Consider the following 25,670-nt stretch of genomic DNA (forward strand, 5'->3'; position numbering starts at 1 on the left):
TGGGCCTAATTCAGACCTAATCGCAAAGCTGCTTTTTTTTTAAAGCAAATGGAAAAAAGCAAGCTGCACTTGGGGCAGGTGTAACATGTGCAGAGGTAGATTTGTATGGGGGGTGAGCAAACTGAAATCTAAATTGCAATGTTAAAATAAAGCAGCCAGTATCCTTCACAGAAACAAAATAACACCCAAATCTAACTCTCTCTGCACATGTTACATTTGCCCCACCTGCAGTGCATATGGTTTTGTCCATTTGCTAAAAAGGAAGATTTGCGATCAGGTCTGAATTAGGCCTAGTGACAGGGCATTAACATAATCAACATCCAGTCATAACTGTGGGCCATTAAAAGTTGTCCCACAAACAGGATCTCACTATGAGCGAGATGTACTAAGCCTTGAAAAGTGATAACATCGAGAGTGATAAACCACCAGCCAAACAACTCCTTCCTAACTGTCATATTTCAAACCCAGCTTGTAACATGACAGTAGGGGTCTGATTGGCTCATGGTTTACCGCTTTCAATTTTATCAAGCTTAGTACATCCTGCCCTATATGAAGAGCCCAAAACAAATCTACAAGATGATTAATAGAGGTGAGAGGTGACCAGTGGTGAGAACTGGTGAAGAAAACGTGGCCTCTATAACAATGCAACACTGGGGCAGGTCAATGCAGCATACAAACATCTGAGTTGAACCCACGAACACCAAATATGGCAGAAAAATTATTTTCTTTCCAATGCAGTGCAAAGTAACACAATGGTAATGTATAACAGCAACACAGTGCATAGGATTGATGAGCCTTGATTTTATTATAGATAAAAATAGATAATAGAAAAATAAACCTACTTTTAACCCCTTCCCGACATTTGACGTACATTTACGTCATGGCCGGGATGTACTTCCCGACACATGGCGTAAATGTACGTCATGGCTTTAAACTGTCACCGCGTCTATAGACGCGGTGACAGTTTAAACATGTCCCTGACAGCAGACATGTCCCTGCATGCCCAGGGGGGGCTGCGATGCCGCCCCCCCGTCGGCGATCGCTGTGATTGGCTGTTCAGTGTGAACAGCCAATTACAGCGTTTTCTGTGTCACCGGCGAATAACGTTCGCCGGTGACACAGGGATCGGTGGTGATTGGTGCTGTAAAGTACAGCACCAATCACCACGGGGTGTAAGGGTGACACTGGTGTCACCCCACCTCACCCCACCCGCCCCCAAAGGCCGTGATTGGTTCGTCGGACCGACGGACCAATCACAGCCATGGAGGGTGATTTAAACTAACGGTGACTGCACTGCAGACGCCATTCCGGTCTGGAATTGCGTGCAGTGCGGTCACCGTGCCTATCTGCCGCGATATACTGACCTGATCCTTGCAAACACTTACCTGATCACTGCTTGTAGCGTTCCTGGATCTTGTTACTTCTTGTGACTTCCTGTGTTGTGCTGTGCTGTGTTGTGCTGCTGCAGTGTGTTCGAGTTATAGATAGAGAGATAGAGAGAGAGAGATAGAGAGAGATAGAGAGGGCTAGTGACAGAGAGTGCTATATTTTGTGCTGCTGCAGTGTGATAGAGTTATAGATAGAGAGATAGAGAGAGATAGTGACAGATTGTGCTATATATTTTTTATATATATATATATACAGCTGTGCAACTGACTGCTGCCCCCCCCTTTTGTGCTGATCAGTATAAATTAACTGATCAGAAACTTTTTGGGGGCGCAGGTTTTTTTTTTTATATATATACCTGTCAGTGCTGCTGCTGCAGTGTCATAGAGTGATAGATAGAGAGAGATAGAGAGAGATAGTGACAGAGAGTGATAGAGAGTGCTATATTTTGTGTCTGCTGCCCCCCTTTTGTGCACCCCCAGCAACTTTTTGGGGGTGCAGGGGTTATTTTTTATATATATAACTGTCAGTGCTGCTGCTGCAGTGTCATAGAGTGAGAGAGATAGAGAGAGATAGAGAGAGATAGAGAGTGCTATATTTTGTGTCTGCTGCCCCCCCCCTTTTGTGCTGATCACTATATCTGAGGTGATCAGCAACTTTTTGGGGGTGCAGAGGTTTTTTTTTTATATATACCTGCCAGTTGCTGCCAGTTGCACTGTCAGTTGCACCAAAGGTTGTGCACCTGCTGCCCCTCACTGGTAATCAGTGTCGCATCACTGATCACCTTTTTTTTTTTTTTTGAGGGTGCTGTGGGGTCTTTTTTTAATTTTTTTTGATCAAATTTTTTTTATCAAATTCCTGTTGCCTTTGAGCGCTGTTCAGTGACGGACGTTACTGACCAACATCTGTGCTCAATTTTTGGCGCAGGACCTTTTTTTTTCTTTTTCTGCACTACATACACACTACACACTACACACTACACACTACATTGAAATAAAGTTTGTACCCCCCCCTACACTATACACGTGTTGAAACATTTCACTACCAGAAACACAAAAATAAAAATGGCATCCCAAATGTCATCCCAAATGTCATCCCAAATGTCATCCCAGTCATCCAGAAGAATGTATTCAGCGGAGGAGGCATATGCCATGCTTGCCTCTGACTCTGACACAGCCAGTGAGGCAAGCGGGGAATTTGAAGGATTCATCTTAAGCTCCTCTTCCTCCTCTAGTGATGAGGGACCCCCTCAAAGATGCCCCCGTAGAGCAGCTGAGACCCCCCCCCCCCAATAATTGATCTCGTATGGACCCCACCACCAGACAATTTTGAGCCCCAGGTTCCTGAGTTTTTGGCCATCCCAGGAATCCAATTTGATTCCACAGGTCTCAGAGAAATTGACTTTTTCAAATTATTTTTCTCTGATGATTTTATAAATTTAATGGTGGACCAAACTAATTTATATGCCCAGCAGTTTATTGCTCAAAACCCCACGTCATCATTTGCTAGGTGGACCCCTGTAGATGCAGTAGAGATGATGACGTTTTGGGGTCTGGTGTTTCATATGGGCATAGTAAAAAAGCCAGAAATTAGGCAATATTGGAGTACAGATGTTCTGTACAGCACCCCACTTTACCGTATGGCCATGACCCGGACTCGTTTTGAGTTAATCCTTAAATTTTTGCATTACAACGATAATGCACAGTGCCCACCCAGAGATGATCCCACCTTTGACCGGCTATTCAAAGTCAGGCCGGTCATTGATCACTTCAGTGCCAAATTTGAAGAGATGTACATCCCAGATAAATTCATTTGCATAAGACGAGTCCCTTATACATTTTAAAGGAAGGGTTAAATTCCGCCAGTACCTTCCCAGTAAGAGGGCAAGGTATGGCATAAAAATGTATAAGCTGTGTGAAAGCACCTCAGGGTACACTCACAGGTTTAGGGTATATGAAGGGAAGGATTCAAGAATTGAACCGCCAGAATGCCCCCCCTCCCTCGTAGGTGTTAGTGGAAAAATTGTCTGGGATTTAGTGCACCCCTTCCTGGATAAAGGTTATCACCTCTATGTGGATAACTTTTACACCAGCATCCCCCTGTTTAAGGCCCTTGGTTCAAGAGGTACAGCAGCTTGCGGTACTGTGCGCAAGAACCAAAGAGGCCTCCCAAAAACGCACATTGCCCAAGTAATGAGAAGGGGTGAAAGCAGGGGAATATGCACCGAAAATATGTTGTTGGTCAAATATAAGGACAAGAGGGATGTCCTTATACTGACAACAATTCACGGAGACAGTACCACCTCCGTCCCTGTACGAGGTACCAGTACCCACACCTCAAAACCTAATTGTATCCTGGATTACAATAGGTACATGGGCGGAGTGGATCTTTCAGATCAGGTACTGAAGCCGTACAGTGCCCTGCGGAAAACAAAAATCTGGTACAAGAAGCTGGCCGTGTATATCATCCAGATGGCACTGTATAACGCTTACGTGCTATTCCGTTCTACCAGCCAGAGGGGGACATTTATGCACTTTCAAGAGGAAGTCATAAAGGGCCTAATATTTGGGAACCAGCAGGCAGAGGGCCCCAGTACTTCTAGTACTGGCCCCCGTATTGTACCAGGGCAGCATTTTCCTGATGAAATCCCCTCCACTGGAAAAAAGGGCAGGACGCAAAAAAGGTGCAAAGTTTGCTATAAAAAGGGAATAAGAAAGCAAACTATTTTCCAGTGTGACACTTGCCCTGACAAACCCGGCCTATGTATAAAGGAGTGTTTTAAAATATACCACACATCTATGGATTATTAGGTTCATAATTTCACCGTGCTTCGGGGGTCTTGCTAATGCCACATAGCACCCACCATTCATTCCACCAGAATCTGAGCCGCAAAATCCAAAAATCAATCCTTCCCTTCTGAGTCCTGCCATGCACCCAACTGGTATTTTTTGGTCACATGTGAGGCATTGCCGTACTCGGGAGACATTGGGGCACAGATTTTGGGGTGCTTTTTCTCCTTCATACCTTCTGAAAATGAAAACTTTTGAGCCAGAACTGCATTTTTGTGTAAAAAAATGTAATTTTTCATTTTCACTGCCCAGTTGTATCAAAATTGGTGAAACCCCTGGGGGTTTGAAATGTACACTATACCCCTAGATGAATTCCCTGAGGGGTGTAGTTTGCAAAATGGGGTCACTTGTGGGGGGGTTCCACTGTATTGGTGCTTTGGGTGTCTTGCTAATGCGACATAGCACCCACCAACATTCCACCAGAATCTGTGCTGCAAAATCCAAATATCACTCCTTCCCTTCTGAGTCCTGCCATTTTTTGGTCACACATGAGGCATTGCCATACTCGGGAGAAATTGGGGCACAGATTTTGGGGTGCTTTTTCTCCTTCATACCTTATGAAAATGAAAAATTTTGAGCCAGAACTGCATTTTTGTGTAAAAAAATGTAATTTTTCATTTTCACTGCCCAGTTGTATCAAAATTGGTGAAACCCCTGGGGGTTTGAAATGTACACTATACCCCTAGATGAATTCCCTGAGGGGTGTAGTTTGCAAAATGGGGTCACTTGTGGGGGGGTTCCACTGTATTGGTGCTTTGGGGGTCTTGCTAATGCGACATAGCACCCACCAAAATTCCACCAGAATCTGTGCTGCAAAATCCAAATATCACTCCTTCCCTTCTGAGTCCTGCCATGCACCCAACTGGTATTTTTTGGTCACATGTGAGGCATTGCCATACTCGGGAGAAATTGGGGCACAGATTTTGGGGTGCTTTGTCTCCTTCATTCCTTGTGAAAATGAAAAATTTTGAGCCAGAACTGCATTTTTGTGTAAAAAATTGTAATTTTTCATTTTCACTGCCCAGTTGTACCACAATTGGTGAAACCCCTGGGGGTTTGAAATGTACACTATACCCCTAGTTGAATTCCCTGAGGGGTGTAGTTTGCAAAATGGGGTCACTTGTGGGGGGGTTCCACTGTATTGGTGCTTCGGGGGTCTTGCTAATGCGACATAGCACCCACCAAAATTCCACCAGAATCTGAGCTGCAAAATCCAAAAATCACTCCTTCCCTTCTGAGTCCTGCCATGCACCCAACTGGTATTTTTTGGTCACATGTGAGGCATTGCCGTACTCGGGAGAAATTGGGGCACAGATTTTGGGGTGCTTTTTCTCCTTCATACCTTATGAAAATGAAAAATTTTGAGCCAGAACTGCATTTTTGTGTAAAAAAATTTAATTTTTCATTTGCACAGCCCAGTTGTATCAAAATTGGTGAAACCCCTGGGGGTTTGAAATGTACACTATACCCCTAGATGAATTCCCTGAGGGGTGTAGTTTGCAAAATGGGGTCACTTGTGGGGGGGTTCCACTGTATTGGTGCTTTGGGGGTCTTGCTAATGCGACATAGCACCCACCAAAATTCCACCAGAATCTGTGCTGCAAAATCCAAATATCACTCCTTCCCTTCTGAGTCCTGCCATGCACCCAACTGGTATTTTTTGGTCACATGTGAGGCATTGCCATACTCGGGAGAAATTGGGGCACAGATTTTGGGGTGCTTTGTCTCCTTCATTCCTTGTGAAAATGAAACATTTTGAGCCAGAACTGCATTTTTGTGTAAAAAATGTAATTTTTCATTTGCACAGCCCAGTTGTATCAAAATTGGTGAAACCCCTGGGGGTTTGAAATGTACACTATACCCCTAGATGAATTCCCTGAGGGGTGTAGTTTGCAAAATGGGGTCACTTGTGGGGGGTTCCACTGTATTGGTGCTTCGGGGGTCTTGCTAATGCAACATAGCACCCACCAACATTCCACTAGAATCTGAGCTGCAAAATCCAAAAATCACTCCTTCCCTTCTGAGTCCTGCCATGCACCCAAATGGTATTTTTTGGTCACATGTGAGGCATTGCCGTACTCGGGAGAAATTGGGGCACAGATTTTGGGGTGCTTTGTCTCCTTCATTCCTTGTGAAAATGAAAAATTTGGAGCCAGAACTGCATTTTTGTGTAAAAAAATTTATTTTTCATTTTCACTGCCCAGTTGTACCACAATTGGTGAAACCCCTGGGGGTTTGAAATGTACACTATACCCCTAGATGAATTCCCTGAGGGGTGTAGTTTGCAAAATGGGGTCACTTGTGGGGGGGTTCCTAACTTTTAGCATCTTATGGTGCCTAGAAACCTACATGGTGCCTAAAAAATAATCTCATAAAAAGGAGGCTCCAAAATCAAGTAGGTGCTCCTTCTATTATGAAGCCTGTGGTTTGGTCAACGTGCACACTAGGGCCACATATAGGATATTTATGAAAACAAAAGAATTGGGGGAATCAATTTTTAGTCACATTTCTCTAGTAAAATCTACTGTGTTCCTTAGAAAAATGTATTAAAATTGCAAATCTGCAAAAAAAATGAAATTTTGAAATTTCACCTACACTTTGTTTTAATTCCTGTGAAACACCTAAAGGGTTAACAAACTTCCAAAATGCTGTTTTGAATACTGTGAGGGGTGCAGTTTTTGAAATGGCATCATTTATGGGGGTGTCTCACATACAAGTCCCTCAAAGTCACATCAGAACTGAACTGGTCCCTAAAAAAATCAGTGTTTGACATTTTCTTGAAAATTTGAAAATTTGCTATTCATATTGTAAGCCTCCTAGTGTCCAAAAAAATTAAAAGGAAGTTGAAATAATGATGGAAACATAAAGTAGACATATGGTCTATGTTAGTTATTAACTATTTTGAGTGGTATGATTATTTGTCTCACAAGCAGAAAATTTAACATTTTGCAAATTGCTAAATTTTCCATTTTTTTTACGACATTTTGGTATTTTTCACAAAAAAACACAGACTGTATCGACCCAAATTTACCACTAATTTGAAGTACAATGTGTCACGAGAAAACAATCTCAAAATCACTGGGATAAGTAAAAGCAAAAAAAAGTTATCCCCACTTAAGTGATACATGTCAGATTTGAAAAAAAGGGCTCTGTCAGGAAGGCAAAAACATGCTGTGTCAGGAAGGGGTTAACATCTATAAATAGTGTATTTTACATCAGCTGCCAAAACAAAGGAAACACTTGAAAGCAAAAGTTTCCAAGCATATTTAATTCATGTGTTAATTCATGTTACATAACACCTATACTTCTTGTGTCCGTTACTAAAAATGTTGACCAGTATATTATGTTTCATTGGAAGAAGACAAGCCTGTTGGTTGTCAGGCACTATCAGGATTATAGTTTCCTAGCTTGATGAAGCATTGAAGCAAACAGGGAAATGCTGGTATGGAGGTGTGAGAAGAGATTTCATGAGCTATGGGCAACTGGACACAATAAATTCTAGATGGATGCAAGTTCCATCATTAGCAAGCAGTGCCTGATTAACCAATATGTTGATTAGGCAGCAGTCTAGGCACTTAGAACTGTGGGGAACCTTGCAAGTGGCTGCCGATGGAATAATACTAATGGAGCCCACACACGCACCGATCCCGGCGTGCGTTGTGGTCTTAACTAGCACACATAGCATTGCATCGTATGCCTTGTGCATACGATGTGCATGCGATGCGATGCTATGCTAGAAAAAGCTAGTACAAAAAGTATGTGCAGCACATACTTTTTGTACTGTACGATGAGGTGCCGCGGGAGCGCGCACCCCATCGTACAGCATCGCACCGCCAGCAACGGTGCGTGTGTGGGCTCCTTAAGGCGTCATTTATTCCATGTTTGTTGGCTATCACCAATCCAGATGTACTGTGGAAGGTAAAGTTCTTCAGGTGTTTGCCGGATGGCTGTGCCACTATAACTTACTGTATTCATTTCTTTATGTACAGTACATTGTGCTACAGTGCCAGCTGGGCATCCTTCTCCAAAGTCTCCTTCATGCCAGTTGTATAGCCTTCATTATCTGCATGTGGACTGTATGAATTGCGAGTTCCTGAGCGGCTTTCTCAGATATTGAGCTCAATATCTGAGGAAGTTGCTGAGTCCCTACAGAGGTGGGGAAACGCATCATTGCCAAATCTGTTCATTGAGCAAACCTTCATCTCTGGAGTTCCCGAGGATTATTGCCCTGTTGCCTGCAATAAGTTTATTGATCTGAAGATTTTTGTCATCTCCACTCCAACCGTGAGTCCGGGCTTCCAGGAATCTTCAAAACTGGACTATTGCTGAATACAGCCTACAAATATACAAAACCCAGTCTATATGCTGCAGGTACAGCGAGGTGTCCCTCTTTTTTTAATTTTTAAATGTATTTTTTTTTTTGTGTCTGGCCAGACAAGATTTTAGAGCGCATATGCTTCCATTCAGAGCCGGATTAAGCCTTCGGGGGGCCCGAGGCACTTTAGAAAGGGGGGCCCCCTCCTACTTGTCATTACTGGCCGCAAACTGCATGGGAGAATATTACACTGTCAAAACATAGAGTAAAAGCAGTATAAACTCAGTCAATGGTCAACTACAGAAGGAAGGGGATTAATAAAAACATATATATATATATATATATATATATATATATATATATATATATATATCTTTGTAGGAGCCCTGACAGGCTCAGCGCTGCCTCTGATTAAAAACCCTCCCCTGACAAGGAAGCTGCTGTTGCTATCCTTCATGGGCCTGAGAAGCCTATGATGAGCTCCACCAATCAGAGCTCAGCACAAGCCTCTCAGCCTCTGACCTCTTGTGCAAAGTGTTATAGGACTTAGTCAACTCCCAGTAATGCATTGCACACTTGTGCAGACAGTGTGCCTTGGCTCCTGATGCTCAGCACCATTAATCATTGTCACATTGACAGATATGATAGATAGATATGAAATAAAGCTAAAAATGGATTTGGCGTTATTGGAGAGTCTGTTATTTTAGATATGATAGTGAATACAGAGGAACATAATCCTGACAGAGCCGGACAGGACCAAAATACATGGAGCCTTTATGTCCACAATTGCGCCAACATAGATTGAAATTAGAGTGCCAAATAGTGTGGAGTCGTGCCGGTGTCAAATATAGTCTATGGAGAAGCTTGTAATAGTGTTCCGAGTGGGATGTGCATCTGAACAAACTGAAGCATGTACGATAAACCATGCTCCATTCATCTTCGGATAGGGAGCATGCCAGATCGGATTCCCACTTAACTATGGAGGGGAACTTATGAGGTGTAGGGGAACGAATAAAAAAGGTATACCACCATGTTATGTTTTTTTTTGCATTCAGAGGTCGTCAGCTTGTCACGTATGTATCTGGGCAATACAAATACCTTATTGGGGGGGGGGGGGGGGGGGTGTAATGCTATAAAGCCAGTGTCTCGAAGTTGATAGGACATCAATAGGCTATTTTATGTAACTTCTTTCAAAGGAACCACATCTTTAGCTTTCCAAGTAGTAAAGTTCAAATTGGGGATAAGTTGGGATAAGCCCTATAAGGAGAAATGGATGGAAGGGAGAGAAGCGTCACTGGAGCTAGAAATAAGGGCTAACCATGCTTAGCGCGTGGCTAATACTGCTAATGATTGTGACGCAGAGGATGGCATTATACCTGGCGGTAGCCATAATATATCGGTTAAAGGGAAAGGGACCACTAGGCTATGTTCCAGTAGGACCCAAGGCTTAGGGTCATCCTCTGCAAACCACTCCCCTACCTGGGCGAGCAAGCTGGCGTATTGGTAAGATTATAGATCTGGTAATGCCAGATCTCCATCCAGTTTAGGCAAAGACAAGATGTTATGGGACAATCTGTTTTTTTCCCCCTTCCATATGTATTTGAGACAAAGGGAGCGAAACTTATATAAGAGGGAGTTGGGTACCAACACAGGAATACTCCTGAACAAATATAATATTTTAGGGAGGACAACCATTTTCAGGGCAGCAATTGGGCCCATCCAAGAGACAGACTGAAGCATCCAATCAGACATGTGAGTTTAGCTAGGAGAGGGGGATAGTTACAGGAAATTAACTCAGATGTTCGCAGGGGGATATGGATCCCTAGGTATTTGAGGCTTCTATCCTGCCATAGATAGGAATATGCCTCTTTATGTAATTGAAGGAGGCTTGGAGTATAATTAATAGGTAAGGCCTCAGTTTTAGTACTGTTTAGTTTGAAATAAGAAACTTTTGAGTATTCATTTAGTACTTCCTGAAGATGTGGCAGTGAGGAGGATGGGTTGGTCAAAGTTAATAGGACATCGTCTGCGAAGAGGCAGACTTTGTAGGCGTTCCCTAGCAGGAGAGGCCAAGTGATATCAGGGTGGGATCTGATGGTTTCGGCAAGGGGTTCGATTGCTTATGCAAAAATTAAAGGGGATAAGGGGCACCCCTGACGGGTTCCATTAGTTATGGATAATAGCGGGGATAATACCCCATTTATAAATACTCTGGCTGAGGGATTTGATTAGAGAGCCATAATGGAGAAAGTGCTCTACCTGTGATTCCAAATTTTAAGAGAACAGCCTGGAGATATCCCCAGTGGAGCCGATCAAAGGCTTTTTCTGTGTCCAGTGATAATAAGAGTAGGGGGTCATGGCAAGTCGAAAAGGATTCTATTATATTTATAACTCATCTGGTATTATTTGGAGATTGTCGACCTTGTACAAATCCAACCTGATCTTGGTGGATGAGGGAGGGCAATAGGGGGTTTAGTCTGTTAGCAATAAGTTTAGCGTATATTTGCATTGGAGACTGATTCGTGTATGCCCCGTATTTTAATATTGTTATGGCGTGATCTGTCCTCCAAATCGCATGTTTTGTGTCTCAGGGCCGTAGTAATTAGGTTATTGTGTGATTTGACCACTTCCTCTAATTTATTTTCAATGTGATCCATTCTGTCACCCAGTGACATCAATTGACTGTTGGCATGTTTGTAGGGCCACTTTAAATTCTGCTGTAATATCGTGCTTAAATGATGCCAACAGTTGTTTCATAGTGCCAACTGTGATCGGGGCTCCGTCGTCCGGTATTGCTGTTTTGACAGATTTCTGAAGCACTGAGTCAGACGCAATGTCAGATGTAGGAAGTGGGTTAGCATTCCTATTTGTCGAGGATGCACTTTTTGTTCTCTGGGTGGATGGAGAGGATTTAAAAAGGCTCACAGGGGGTACCCGTAGGGTTTTTCAGGTGTTTAGTAGGCATGACGGTCTGATCAGGAAGTATAAACACAATCCTGGAGAATCATATACAGGTGAGATCAGGCGGATTGCAGGAATTCTCATAAAGGTTAGCGTATTACAATGAGGTGGAGTGATGGAGGCAGTATATTTTATTTAGGCTATATGCATCAGGAAGGTAATTAGGTTATTAAGTGCACATTTTGGTGTAAATAACAGTCCCGGATGAGCACCTGGAGATGTTTATGTAGATTGTATACAGTTGTCCAGGTATCCAGGTACTTCAACCAGAGGGTTGCTAAGGCAGGGACCACAAAGCTGACCTGCTTTTGTTAGGTCACAAGTCTTGGACCAGCCAAGGACTTGAGAGGCAGGTCCACTGTTCAGCTAGCCTCGCAGTGTTAACAGAGGGGGCTGTAATATCCCCCTGCCCCATGGCAGCCGCACCCAGTGTATTATGTCCCTTGATTATGTATATAGGGACAGCTGAGATCCACCTATCCATGTCGGCCGCAAGTATGGTGTTTTGTTGGTACCCGGGAGGTATTGAAGCAGATGTAGGTAGAGGGCGATCCCCCACGTGGGACCGCCCGGTCAGGAGGCGACGTCCATCACCCCCACCACCAGAGAGCCCAATGCACTGGAGCCCCTCCGTCCTCCGCTTCAGGGAGCCCGGTTAGCAGGGGGAGTCTGTCTCTTAGTCCCGCCCGGTGTCCATGTCTGAGAGTTCCGGTGCACCTGCGGTTCCCGTCGGTGAGTTTCCAGGAGGGATCTTAAATCGAGGTCCCGGCTTTGGGTGCTGGGAAGGCCACAACCCGCAGCAGCCATAAAAACAGCTGCCCAACTCCACGGCTCACCCCAGTCCAGGCTGGTTTTACTCGGGAGATATGGTGTCAGTCCCCACCGCTGTGTCACCTGGGTTAGGGTGTGAAAAAACACTTTGAAGGAGGCAATCTCTAGGAGCCACTTCCTTTGCTGGTCAAGCCATGCCCCTTATGTCCATATTTTAAAGCACCAATGACGTACAAAGCTGGTTTTGCCATGTAAATGATTGATGCTTTAAAAACACGGGCTGAAACCCCAGAATTTCCATATAAGTCATATTCATTTACATGTTCCTAGTGATATATTGATCAAATTCATGATATTTAGCTTTCCTTTTAATTATGTTTAATTAACTTGTCCTTATTGCAGGCTTAATTCTGGATGAAATAGTGAAAGAGACAAATCCCAGTATGTTGCTGGAGCTGGGCACTTACTGTGGGTACTCATCTGTCCGGATCGCTCGGCTACTAAAGCCTGAAGCCCGCTTCTTTACGGTGGAGTTTAACCCAGAATTTGCTGCTGTTGCCAAACAGATGATAGAATTTGCTGGTCTTAAAGACAAGGTATTTTCTATGACAAGCTTATAAAAACCCCGACTGTATCTCTTGTCTGTAATGTCAGTTTCATCTCATGCATTTTTCCAAATGTGGCTATCTGATCGCAGACCTCTACAAACTTACACAGCAGCGGTTAGATCTGGCCCTAATGCTACCCATACACTTTCTGCGAATGGATTCAATGCGACATTAAAATGCAATGTCCATTGAATCCGATCGCATCTTAAGGTGCAAAACTTGCCCTCTTGCAGCACCCAATGTCGTATGCCATCTTGAGATGGCACATCGGGTGCTGGAACAGGGTGGGCAGAGGGCAACAGATTAGCGTAGTGCTAGCGGGCGGCGGGGGTCAGCGGTGGGGGCAGAATTGTGTAAAACACTGGGCAGCCCTCTGATCATAGTGCTACCCCGTGTTTTAAAGAATTCTGCCGCCACTGTGACCCCCGCTGCCCACTAGAGCTACTTCTAGTGCTATGCTACTCCTCTGCCCACCCTCCTCCATGCTGCCAGCGGTCCCTCCGTTGACATGGCTATGATTGACACATGTAATGGTTTTTACAATGTCACACTTTACCAATCCCAATCAGAGTCCGCATAGGTGGTAAAGCGTGCAGAGTGCGGCAGCAGCAAAGCAAGGCCAGGTGATAAAAGGCCCAAAGCAGTGTACTAATTAGGGGTCTACGGGCTAAATTTTCATCATTGACATGTAAAAACCTGAAAAACTCATGTCGACCGTTTGCATGCGTCGACCTTTTGCTTGTGTCAACCTTTTTAAAGTACCGACCTTTTGGGGTTGACCTAATTACTGTCAATCCGATGATCCACACCCATCTTGTGATGCGTCAGAACAGAACTTTTTCCACATTGTCTAATATAAGTAACTTTTTTGTTTATTTTTTTTCATGAATATAGGGACTTTCTTCGTAGCCACATTGCATTTTTCAGTTATGAATTAGTTTAGTATAATGTAAACAGCTGAAAGAACAAAAATTTCATTCAGCTGTTTGCCCTACGGCTAGGGTAAGGATTTTTTTTCACTGTAACTTTTTCTACTACTGAATCATGCAAGTGCTTAGTCATGTATCACTGCACTGTGATTCTCAGTGTAACATCTAAAATGAAGAAGTTTTATCCACTGTAACCCCCTGCAGTGTGGTGCAAGGTGCATTTGGAGTAAAACATGTCCCATTGCACCAAGCAATGCCTAACAAGGGGTCACACTAAATAACAGTCATACTTATATCACCAGTATATTTTGTTCCAGTTATTTATATAGCATACCAATATTCTGCAGAATGCCAATACCTGATCCCTAGATGAGGAGGTGGGCCCATGGCCAATGCGGCCCACCGGGGGTTTCCCCTGTTCCTAGTATTTAGGCCTAGAGTCTGGCCTCAAATTAAGCCTAACTGTAACCTACAATAAGTTCAAAAATTATCCTGATTACTGTCATAATTTACAACGTCTTTTTAAGATCAACACTGTCTTATTTTTGTACACGTGTCCCTAAGATATATTGTATATATTTAACTTTGTTAGGTTGTGTTTCACTGTGAAAATGCCCAGAATGGGGGTAGTATACTAAAAATGCACATATGGTTCATCCTCCAACCGGCAGAATGCCATAAATATAGTCCTATTTATCTGACCAATCAGAACATGGAGAAGTTCAATACACTTGGGCCCTGACTCTAATTGTTTTCCCTCACAATTATGCAAGGCGATGTGGCACAAAGGCCCTTATTCTGGTTGGTGCTGTAATGTCCGCGTGCGGTCGGTCCGCCGATGTTTAGTGTCTGCGCATGTGCAGAGGCGTCTCTGCGCATGTGAGAACGGGACGCACGTCCAAATTCCTGCATGAAATGTGTACACTACGAACAGGGGGTGGAGAGGGGCGTGAAGGGCTGTTTGGGCTCATTACCATATGTTTACACCCCGCGTTTCATGGGCGTTCCCATGAAAACGCTGGGCGTACGTATGGTAATGCGGTCGTGACGCACGTGTAGGGGCGGACATATGACATTGCCGGATGTCAGCTGCCCGCCCAGATCCCTGCTTTTGCACGGAGAAATGCCCGTGTGGTCTGAGGTTGCGGGAGCTGCCTGACCAATCGGCCCTGCATTCGATGGTCTGCGACCATCGAATGATGGGGGAGGTTTCCTGAGATGGAGGAGGTGTATTCATGAGAAATACACTTGCGGTCCGTTCGGACAGCTTCTTACCGCATTCGGACGGAGTGAGCGATCCGTACGAAAGGCGGGGTTTAGGACGCACGGTCCTGCCCGCATATTCGGCTCCGTCCGCACAGACCAGAATAAGGCCCAAAGACACATCCCCTCGCATGTGCCCACAGGCGACCATCAAATGTTTTCTCCAGGGAAATTTATATTTGCGGGCTTCTGGACGAAGACGGGGCGGGTGTTTGATGTGATGTGACGTCAGCTGCCTGCCCCCGGCACCCTGCATCACGCCACCATTTACTTAGGAATACACAGCAGTTCATGGGCGTCCCATGTCGGAGTGCCGAAACTGTGAGCGCTATGCCGACAGTGCAGGACGGCGATGGTGCTCATACAGAATCTCTGCATATGCACCTGAGAGTGTCTTAGATTTGCATGCACCCTAGAAATCATTAGATGGTTGGCATTCGATGGTTTTAATGTGGGGCCAGTGTTTTTTGGGGCCATTGAAGGGGGGGGGGGTGTTTTAAGATTTTGCTATGGGGCCCACAAAGTTCTAGTTACGGCCGTGCCTCAGAGACTTAACAGAGCACCATGGAGTGTAAGGCACCAATACAGGGCCGTCTCTACCATCTGGCAGCTTTAGGCAGCTGCCTAGGGCTCCGGAATCTGGGGGGTGCCACCGAGACTGCCTATAAAAAAAAATCAAGGCTATCTATGAAGATCCTTGTTGTACTCAATGCAGGTGGCAATTATGGAACTTCTAAGACCTCACCTCCATACTTTACCATAAGGCATAATTCCCTACGTTGCTGACCCTCTTCCTTGCACTGTGGTGAGTGCCAATGGGGTGGGTGCGGGGGCTCCAGAGAAATCAGGGCACTAGCCTACCTTCCCAGGGGACTGGAAGGACCACCTGATTTTGGGAGCCTTCCTGCCTTCCAAGTATGCCTTAAGGGGTTGGAAAGTGGGCATTGGTGGCAGAACGGTGCGTGTAGTGGGTTGAAGTTTTGCCTAGGGTGCTAAGAAGCCTTGCACCTGCCCTGCACCAATAAAATCTCACTTCAGTCATTCCCTATTCTGGGATGACTGATTCACATAAATGGCTTATCCTCTGGGATTTCAATGCATGGGTCGATGATGAGCTCTCACGCCTTGGCCAATATCTCATGTGCACAATGAATGCTCTTGGGCTCACACAAGTCATCCCCTCTGCTACACATAAAAGTGGTCACACTCTTGATCTGTTCTTCCAGATTTGACTAGAAGTATCTGACCTAAAGATAAATTCAGTGACATGGTCAGACCACCACTCAATATGGTTCTCAGTCGCAACCCCTCAAAATAGATCTTTGCCCATGGAATTGACCAAATATCCCCCAAGGAGGGCTATGACTCCTCAGGCCATGGCAGCTAACTTGAACCTCTCGGCAGTGATGGGGACCTGTAAAGATCCATGTTCCCTAGTCCATTTTTATAACAGGGCTGTGACAGAGGCACTGGATACTATAGCCCCAGTGCGTATTCGACCCTGCAAACCACACCATCAAGCTCCCTGGTTTGACAACAGTATTCGTGATCTCAAAAAAAGGGGTCGTATACTTGAAAGACGATGGAGGAAGACAAACCTGGCAGAGGATAAATTAAATCTAATAAAACAAATTGGAATATACCAATCAACAATTACCTGCAAGAAAACAGTTCCTTTCAAATGAGATCATGACAGCAAAAAATAGGCCCGCTCAGCTTTTCCGTACAGTGGAGATGCTTTGCAAACCAGCATGCCTGCAGCCTGATGTGACCCTCTCGCAGTCAAGATGCAATGAGTTTGCTAAGTTTGAGTTTGCTAAGCACTATTGTAAAGCGCAACGGAATCTGCTGCGCTATATAAGAAACTGTAAATAAATAATAAATAAGTTCTTTGCAGATAAAGTATCTATCATCCGGGCTGGAATCCCCACAGTGACACCAAAGGAGTTCCAACAGACCAAGCCTGCCAGTTTAAGACGCCTGCCTTCATGGGACATCTTTGACCAAGTGGATTTACAATACATTGCTGGAATTTCCAGACTGTTGCGTCCCTCCTCCTGTGATCTAGACCCTGTCCCATCCAAGCTTCTTTTAGGGTGTATGGAAATAATCGGCCCTGCATTTGCAAAAATAGTTCAATGCTCTTTGCAGACAGGTGTTTTTCCCGAACCACTAAAGGAAGCAATAGTCAGACCACTTCTTAAAAAATCTAATTTAGACCCTGACTGCATGACCAACTACAGGTCAGTATCAAATCTTCCTTTTCTAGGAAAGGTTATTGAGAAAGTGGTTGCAACTCAACTAGAGACCCACCTGTCAACCTATTTATGATCCATTCCAGTCAGGATTCAGGAGAAGACATAGCACAGAAACAGCTCTGGTATGTGTGCTCAATGATCTTCTAAATGCAAGGGATAGAGGAGACTGTTCAATCCTAATGCTTCTGGACCTCTCTGCAGCATTTGACACCATTGACCATGGGATTCTAATTGAGCGCCTGAAGAATTTCTGTGGCCTGGGTGGCACAGTCCTTAGCTGGTTCAAATCATTTCTCGCTGGCAGGTTACAGAGAGTTTCATCGGGAGTGTACTCTTCTCCACCAGTGCAGTTGTCTTGTGGCGTCCCACAGGGTTCTATACAATCTCCCATGCTTTTTGCAGTATACATGCTTCCACTTGGTGACATAATCAGACGCCATGGCCTGGTCTACCACTGCTATGCAGATGATACCCAACTTTACCTGTCCTTTGCTCCAGGCACCGATAACACAATAACAACCTTAAATGGCTGCCTAGCTGAGCTCCAGGAGTGGATGAGTGCCAGTTGGCTGAGACTGAACCCAGATAAAACAGAAGTCCTGATGATAAATCACAGGACAAGACGGCAGCATAGCCAACTGACAGGTCTTAAGCTGGGGGGCACAGCACTAAAAAACTCTGATCATGTGCGGAATCTTGGTGTTGTCCTGGATAATGGCCTGACACTTAAACATCAGGTGTCAGCCACAATCAAATCCTCATTCTTTCATCTGAGAAACATAGCCAGAACCAAGCATTTAATTCCCTCAGAAGACCTGCCTAAAATCATACATGCATTTATATCATCACGACTAGACTACTGCACTGCTCTCTACCTGGGTCTTCCAGCAAAAGAATTGCACTGCTTGCAGCTGGTACAAAATGCAGCCGCCAGACTATTAACTAACCAGCCCTGCTCCAGCCACATAACTCCTATTCTCTACTCCCTTCAATGGCTACCTGTAAAATGGAGAATCGTTTTCAAGATTGACTTACTCACTTTCAAGGCCCTACATGACCAGGGCCCAAGGTACCTGCAGCAGCAGCTGATCCCTTGCTGTCCTACTCGATTACTACGATCCACTGAAGAAGGACTACTAACAGTACCCAGAATCTCCCTAAATTCATCTGGGGGTCGAGCTTTCAACTTTGTTGCTCCAACTCTGTGGAACTCTCTTCCTCACACAGTGCAAGAAGCGCCCACTGTAGAATCCTTTAAAAATAGACTAAAGACGTACTTATTTACTCAAGCATTTCACTGACATCTACTGTTATGCTTGTTTTGTATTTTGAGCTGTAAAGACAATGGTTCAGCACTTTGAGTCCTGTTGGGAGAAAAGCGCGGTACTTGTTTCCTAGCACGGCCACAATCGCGGGCATCGGGTGTAATTTTTAGTGGTCTCCGACGCGATGCCCCCGATTTTCCCATTGAAATGCATTGAAAAAAGTCAAAATCGCGTCGGTCGCGTCGTATGCGGCTAAAAAAGGCTTAAATGGTCCAGACGCGATGCCCACGATTTCCCATAGGAAACAATGTTAAATGCCTCAATTTACCCGCGATGCCCCCGATTTCCTATAGGAAACAATGTTAAATGCCTCAATTTCACCAAATCATCATAGGGAACAATGGTAAATGGGCCAGAAAACCCCAAAAACACCCCTGAACAGTGAAATGTCCCCCCAAAAGTAGTTTACGCCACCCCACAATCAATGCGAACCCGAAGCGTGGCGTACGCGTCCTCCGACCTTTTTATACCCCCACTATCCACGTCGGCGTGGAGTTGAGAATAGAATAGTGTGGCGAGCGCAGCGAGCCACCAAGCCCGAAGCGTGGCAAGCGGACGCGGATAACTTCACAGGTAAACGCGTCCCTTCGCGGGCTTCACAGGTATCCACGTCCCCTCGCGGGGCTCGCCACGCTTTGGGCTCGGTGGCTCGCTGCGCTCGCCACACTATTCTATTCTCAACTCCACGCCAACGTGGATAGTGGGGGTATGAAAAGGTCGGAGGACGCGTACCGCCACGCTTCGGGTTCGCGTTGATCGTGGGGTGGCGTAAACTACTTTTGGGGGGACATTTCACTGTTCAGGGGTGTTTTTGGGGGTTTCTGGCCCATTTACCATTGTTCCCTATGATGATTTGGGTAAATTGAGACTTTTAACATTGTTTCCTATGGGAAATCGGGGGCATCGCGGGTAAATTGAGGCATTTAACATTGTTCCCTATGGGAAATCGCGGGCATTTTTTAGTGCATGCGATGGCCGCGATGCCCCCGATTTTTCCTCACGATGCCCACGATCATGATCGTTGTGGCCGTGCTAGGAAACAAGTACCAAAAGCGCTATATAAATATCATTATTATTATTATTATTATTATTATTAATATTATTATTATTATTTCATTTTGATTTGGAAGGCCCACAAAAGACAAAATTTGAAAGCTACCATATGTAGTGTGTTAGATATAGATATAACTTAATTTGATTATACAGTTACAATTTTCCAAAAATGTTCCAAAATACATAATTATTGCCTAGTGATTTCATACATACAGACACAATTCCTAGTGCTGTCAATGTTAGATGCATGTTTTTAAGAGTGAATATTTTAAAAATCTAAATACTTATTTCTCTACCTCATTTTGGGAGAATATATTTGCACAATAACAATTGTGATGTGTAGTGTAGAGTAAGGTTAGGGTAGCCTTAGGATAAGGCAAGGTTCCTCTACTTGTTGGAACAAGTAAAAGTGCAACAATAATCTTTCTCGCAAAATTGTATCTTATGTAAAGAGTGGAGACGGGGAGGGGACAATGGAGTGGATCTTTGGTTACCAATTAAATTGAGTACAGTATGTTACAGTGTATAAAAGAAGCAATGTATTTATTATAAAAAAAAATATAAATTAAACCATATTTATTTGAGGGGTTAAAGTAGTAGTAGTAGTAGTAGTAGGAGTAGGAGTAGGAGCAGCAGCAGCAGCAGCAGCAGCAGTAGGTCTTTTGATACATTATATGGGCATTCCGAACACTGGAATAACAACATACAGATACACTGGAAGTGGTCTCTCTCCATTCCACAGCACACTCCACAGCGGGCAAATCTGGGGACGTGTAATAATCAGACACACAAGACTCCAACCTCACATAAACCTACCAGACAACAGGTGGGAATAACAGGAGGTTTTGCCCTGTACCAACCCTGTGATCAAGCAGAAAAACTGCATGAACTAAGACACTGACACCATGTTTTTTTTGCAAATGACATTGCAGGTGCATGCCATGAAAAGGGTCACAAGATGCCTGCGTTTCTGCCACCACTACCTCCCTGAAAGTGATTGTACATTGTTATTCTTTATGTAAACTGCAGCCTACGGATTGTGTAATAAGTAACCAGGAAAAGATTCATTCCTTTCCTCACCCTTCCCCCATCCCTTTACATAAGCTACAATATTGCGAAAAGGATTATTACTGTACTTTTACTTGTTTAAACAGGGAGAGGAACCTTGCCTTTTCCTACGGCTGCACCAACTCTCCACTACACATCACTAGCACTATTGTGCAGATAGATGCTTAGAAACAAATTAGAGAAATAACAAAGATATTTAAAAAATAGTCCGTGGAGACGGGTATATATTTATGATATTCCCAAACAATTAGTTATTTTGGAACATTCTGAAAAACGTCGTTGTGTATAATATATATATATACTATGACTGTATATAAGAAAACAAATTATATATTGTTAACTGTATAACCAGATTTCTCTTATTTGCTCTAAATCTAACATTACATGAAACAGACTTAAACTTTGGGTACTTGTGAGTTATCCGGGCTGCCGATTTTTTCATCGCGCCCGAAAAATCGCGGGCATCGCGTCAGTCGCGGCCATTATAAGGGGCCGCAACGCGACCGACGCGATGCCCGCGATTTCCCATAGACAGTAATGTTAAAAGACGCGATGGACCCAATTTCCCATAGACAGCAATGTTAAAATTATTACAGTAATGTTAAATGATGTGCAAAATAAAATGACAATGTGAAATGGGCCTATATGGCCATTTCACATGGGATATGTTGTAAAAAAAATGTTTCATGGCCCCGTTAACGCCACCCCGCTATTGACGCCAACCCGAAGCGTGGCGAGCGCAGCGAGCCCGCGAGGGGCGGCGGTACGCGTCCTCTGACCTTTTCATACCCCTACTATCCACGTCGGCGTGGACTTGAGAATAGAGTGCGGCGAGCACAGCGAGCCACCGAGCCCGAAGCGTGGCGAGGGGACGCGGACACCTGTGAAGCCCGCGAGGGGACGCGGATACCTGTGAAGGTATCCGCGTGCGCTCGCCACGCTTCGGGCTCGCCACGCTTTCTATTCTCAACTCCACACCGACGTGGATAGTAGGGGTATGAAAAGGTCGGAGGACGCGTACCGCCGCCTCTCGCGGGCTCGCTGCGCTCGCCACGCTTCGGGTTGGCGCCAATAGCGGGGTGGCGTTAACGGTGGTGGGGGGCCATGAAACATTTTTTTTTAAAACATATCCAATGTGAAATGGCCATATTGGCCCATTTCACATTGTCATTTTATTTTGCACATCATTTAACATTACTGTCATACATTTAACATGGGAAATCGGGTCCAGTAATTTTAACATTACTGTCTATGGGAAATTGCGGGCATCGCATCGGTCGGTTGTCCTTAAGTTAACTAAACTTAAGGACAAAATCGGCAGCCCGAATAATTCACATGTACCAAACTTTGTCTTGTGTGGCTCTTGCATCATTTAATTCCATTAAAAAAATGAATTAAAAAAAAAAAAAAATTAGCATGCCCCTTCACAGAATAAAATTTCAGATTTTTTGACACCCTTTTTTTTAAAAAACATCACTTTCCAGTTCACCTTAAAAAGATGTTAAAAGCAAATCGGTGAATCAAGGCGAAAATCATGCTGAAAGCAGTTCTCCATCCTAGCATTGAATACACTCGGCCAATCCCAGTGAAAACCCCATTGAAATACAATACACCAGCGAATTGCAGCGAGCATGAAACGGAGAACTGGCCGACATTCACTGTTCACTTTCGGCGAACAGTGAACATTGAATAGGGTGAATCAGATTTTCAGTGAAAAAAGATTCACCGCAAGGAGTGAAAACAGCCCGATTCGCCGAAAAAATTGGGAGCATTGAATACTGCCCAGTGTATCAAGGTACTAACCTCTTCTTTTGCAGTGAAGGGGGAGATAAATCATATTTTTACACCTGAGCCCACCCAGAGGCGTAGGGAGGGCGGAGCCAGTGGAGCACACGCTCCAGGTGCCGCCCCCCCATCCACAAATGAGCCGGGAGTAGAGGTGTTCTCCCTGCTGTCCTCTCTCCTCTGTGGCTGCTGCTGCGCCTGTCACACTTTCTTACAGGCAGCAGCACCGACAGCACTTCCCTCCCTGTTCCCTCCCGGCTCCTAAACACCATGGTCGGATGCAGAGGGGAGCCGCAGCAGGGACAGAAAGGGGCGGGGCTAACTGACAGAGGGGTGGGGCTATACGGGAGCAAGACTGGTGGAAATTGAAACAGGAGAGAATCAGCTCCAGCTGCCACCAGCCTGAACTAGGTGAGTAACATGGGAGTGTGCTGCAACTGGTGTGGGCATATGTTCAGGCACCACTACTACTGTCAGTAGCTGGTGTGGGCATATGTACAGGCAGAACTACTACTGTCAGCAACTGGTGTAGGCATATGTACAGGAAGCCACGCTACTACCGTCAGCAACTGGTGTGGGCATTATGTATAGGCACCACTACTACTGTTAGCAGCTTGTATGGGCATATGTACAGGCAGCGCTAATAGTGTTGGCAACTGGTGTGGGCGTATGTATAGTGAGTTCTACTGCTGTCGGCATCTGTTGTGGGTATTAGGCAGCACTACTACTGTCAGCAACTGGTGTTGGCATATGTACAGGCAGCACTACTAGTGTCGGCAACTGGTGTGGGCTTATGTACAGGCAGCGCTAGTGTCGACAACTGGCGTGGGCATAAGTATAGTCAGCGCTACTACTGTCGGCATCTGTTGTGGGTATATGTGACACCCTGGAAAGGAGGGTGCCTCCTTGGCCTGCCTCACAGGGGGGTTACTTGCAGCCAAATTGTGGCAGGGCCACAAGGGGTTAATCCTGCGGATGTAACAGGGCGCTAAAGGAGGAGGGGAGGAGATGCCCCATGATTGGAGGACAGCAGAGCAGGAAGGCTGAGGGGTGGACTTGTGACCAGCAGCGCGCGAAAGAGAGGGAGAACTGACCTGGAGGGGAGAGAAGAGCCCGGCGGCGTGTCCAGCGGCAGCGTGTGTCCGGGGCCGTCGCGAGGGAAGAAAGCGTCGCCGTCTGCCATCCAGCATCCAGAGGGGAGAAGAGGTGGCGTGAAGCAGACCGGCGGGACCTGCAGCAGCAGAGCGGGCAGCGCTTGTCATCCGCGCCCGGCTGCGGAAGAAAGACGGAGACAGGTGGGTGACGTCAGTCCGACGCGTCCCCCACACAGCGAAGGCCCGACGACAGCTCCGGTACCAGTAACGGCGGCAGCTGAAGGAGAGCCCAGCAGCGTGCCTTCGACGGCAGGAGCCGCAGCAAAGTGTAAGTGCTGCCCCGCAGCTCCGCCCCAAACCCTCCAGCAGACCCGGCCAAGAGTCCACTACAGAGAGCCCTGCCAGCGCCCTCTCGCCGGGTCCCTTGAGAGCCCCTACTGCCACTGTGACTCTTCTCCCTCCCTGCCTAAAAGGGGGATTTAGGGATACTGTTCCCTGTCGCTCCACTGCCAGCCCACGTGCAGATGCAGGCTAGGAGCACCTGCAGTTAGGCTCTCCTGAGGGCTACAACCCTCCACTGTGCCCACCTTAAGGATTTCTCCAACGACAGCCACCACTGCCACATCGTCCTGGACATTAACTGCCTGTCACAGCCCCCCTCCTTAGCCTCTGTGCCGCAAAATAGGAATCTTCACAGGATTGGGCGCAGCCATTCCCTCCAAAAGGGGCACAACAGCGCCACCCTGTGGCCGAAAGTGAGAACTCCCCACCAACTCTCCTAAGGAAACCCTAAAGCCTCTTGCCCCTCTTAGAGCATTTGCCCAATTCCGTTTTACTCTTTTATTTGAAAGGGGATCGTCCGTTATAGTCAGCCATCCACTGCGCAGTGTTAAACTGAGGCCTCCAGCGAACTCTAAATACCTATGCATAGGTCTGCCTTTGAGACAGTGTTTAAAATAGGAACTGGGTACCCAGTAGAATAGTATCGTTTACCGTAAAGAGATATTGTGTGATGTTAACTCGCATTGTGAAGCTGATAGTTTTATAATCCTGTGTAAGTTATTGTGATTGCTAATTACCTTACATTGCTACAAAGTGATAACCGTGATTGATATTAGAATTGTGTATACCAAAAAGTTATTATAGTCGGTAATAGAACGAGACGGTGCATATATGTATTCAGACGTGCTTTATTTTATTATTGTGACCTTATTGTATTACGGTGCACCCCTTTCAGTGTAATCTATGTCCTAGGTAGCCCTGCCTGCTACCCGACCTCAAGTATCCTATTTAATCTTAAATAAATTCCGTTGCACCGTTTGCTTGGTCTGGTTCTTGTCCAGTGTCCGTTACGAAGAGACGAAGACGGGAATTACAGAGTGCAAGGTAAAGGGGTTCCTGGCCTGAACATTCCGGCTTACCACATCCAACTTTGGCGTCCACGAACAGGACCGGAAAATGTCGGAACCCGGCACTCCACCACCGTCCCCCCGCAGACGTCTTCCACTACTACCAGAAGACAAAGAACCGCCGAAGGCAGCGGCGGCACAGATCACGATGCCCTACTACTTCGGAGCCACGTGGCTACTCACATTCTCGGGAGATACGCGGACGAAAGGCACAAGCACTTTTAAGGCATTCAAGGACCGCATGAATTCGACGTTCACCCTATACCATCTGAACGAAGAACAAAGCAAAGAAATATTGCTGGCGCAACTGAGAGGGTCCGCCCTGAGAGAAGTCAAATCATGGTCAGAAGGCGACAAGGAGACGGCGGACAAGATATTGAAGAAACTGGCAAAGATCTTCGATGCCAAAACCGTGCCAGTGCTGAAGAGCAGGTTATACGCCAGGAAGCAGAAACAGGGAGAATCACTGCGTTATTTTGCACTGGCATTACACGAGGCCATGAAGGCAGTACAAGCCGCAGACCCGAGAGAAGTACAACTAGCGGATGAAATGCTGATAGACCTCTTCGTAGAAGGGGCAAGAGAAGAGACCACCC

General features: G+C 45.6%; 1 protein-coding gene across 8 annotated transcripts in view; it reads left to right on the top strand.

Annotated features, from left to right (window-relative positions):
- LOC146009288 (catechol O-methyltransferase-like) overlaps positions 1 to 25,670 on the top strand; it is a 124,981-nt gene that overhangs the window by 84,529 nt on the left and 14,782 nt on the right. For all 8 annotated transcript variants that reach the window (XM_083149559.1, XM_083149542.1, XM_083149533.1 and 5 more), the window contains one exon: positions 12,685 to 12,878. In XM_083149559.1, the coding sequence (XP_083005685.1) occupies positions 12,685 to 12,878 (194 nt within the window). The remainder of the gene's footprint in view (positions 1 to 12,684; positions 12,879 to 25,670) is intronic.

Source organism: Crinia signifera, chromosome 1 (genome assembly GCF_055691185.1).
Source record: "Crinia signifera chromosome 1, ASM5569118v1, whole genome shotgun sequence".
NCBI lineage: Eukaryota > Metazoa > Chordata > Amphibia > Anura > Myobatrachidae > Crinia > Crinia signifera.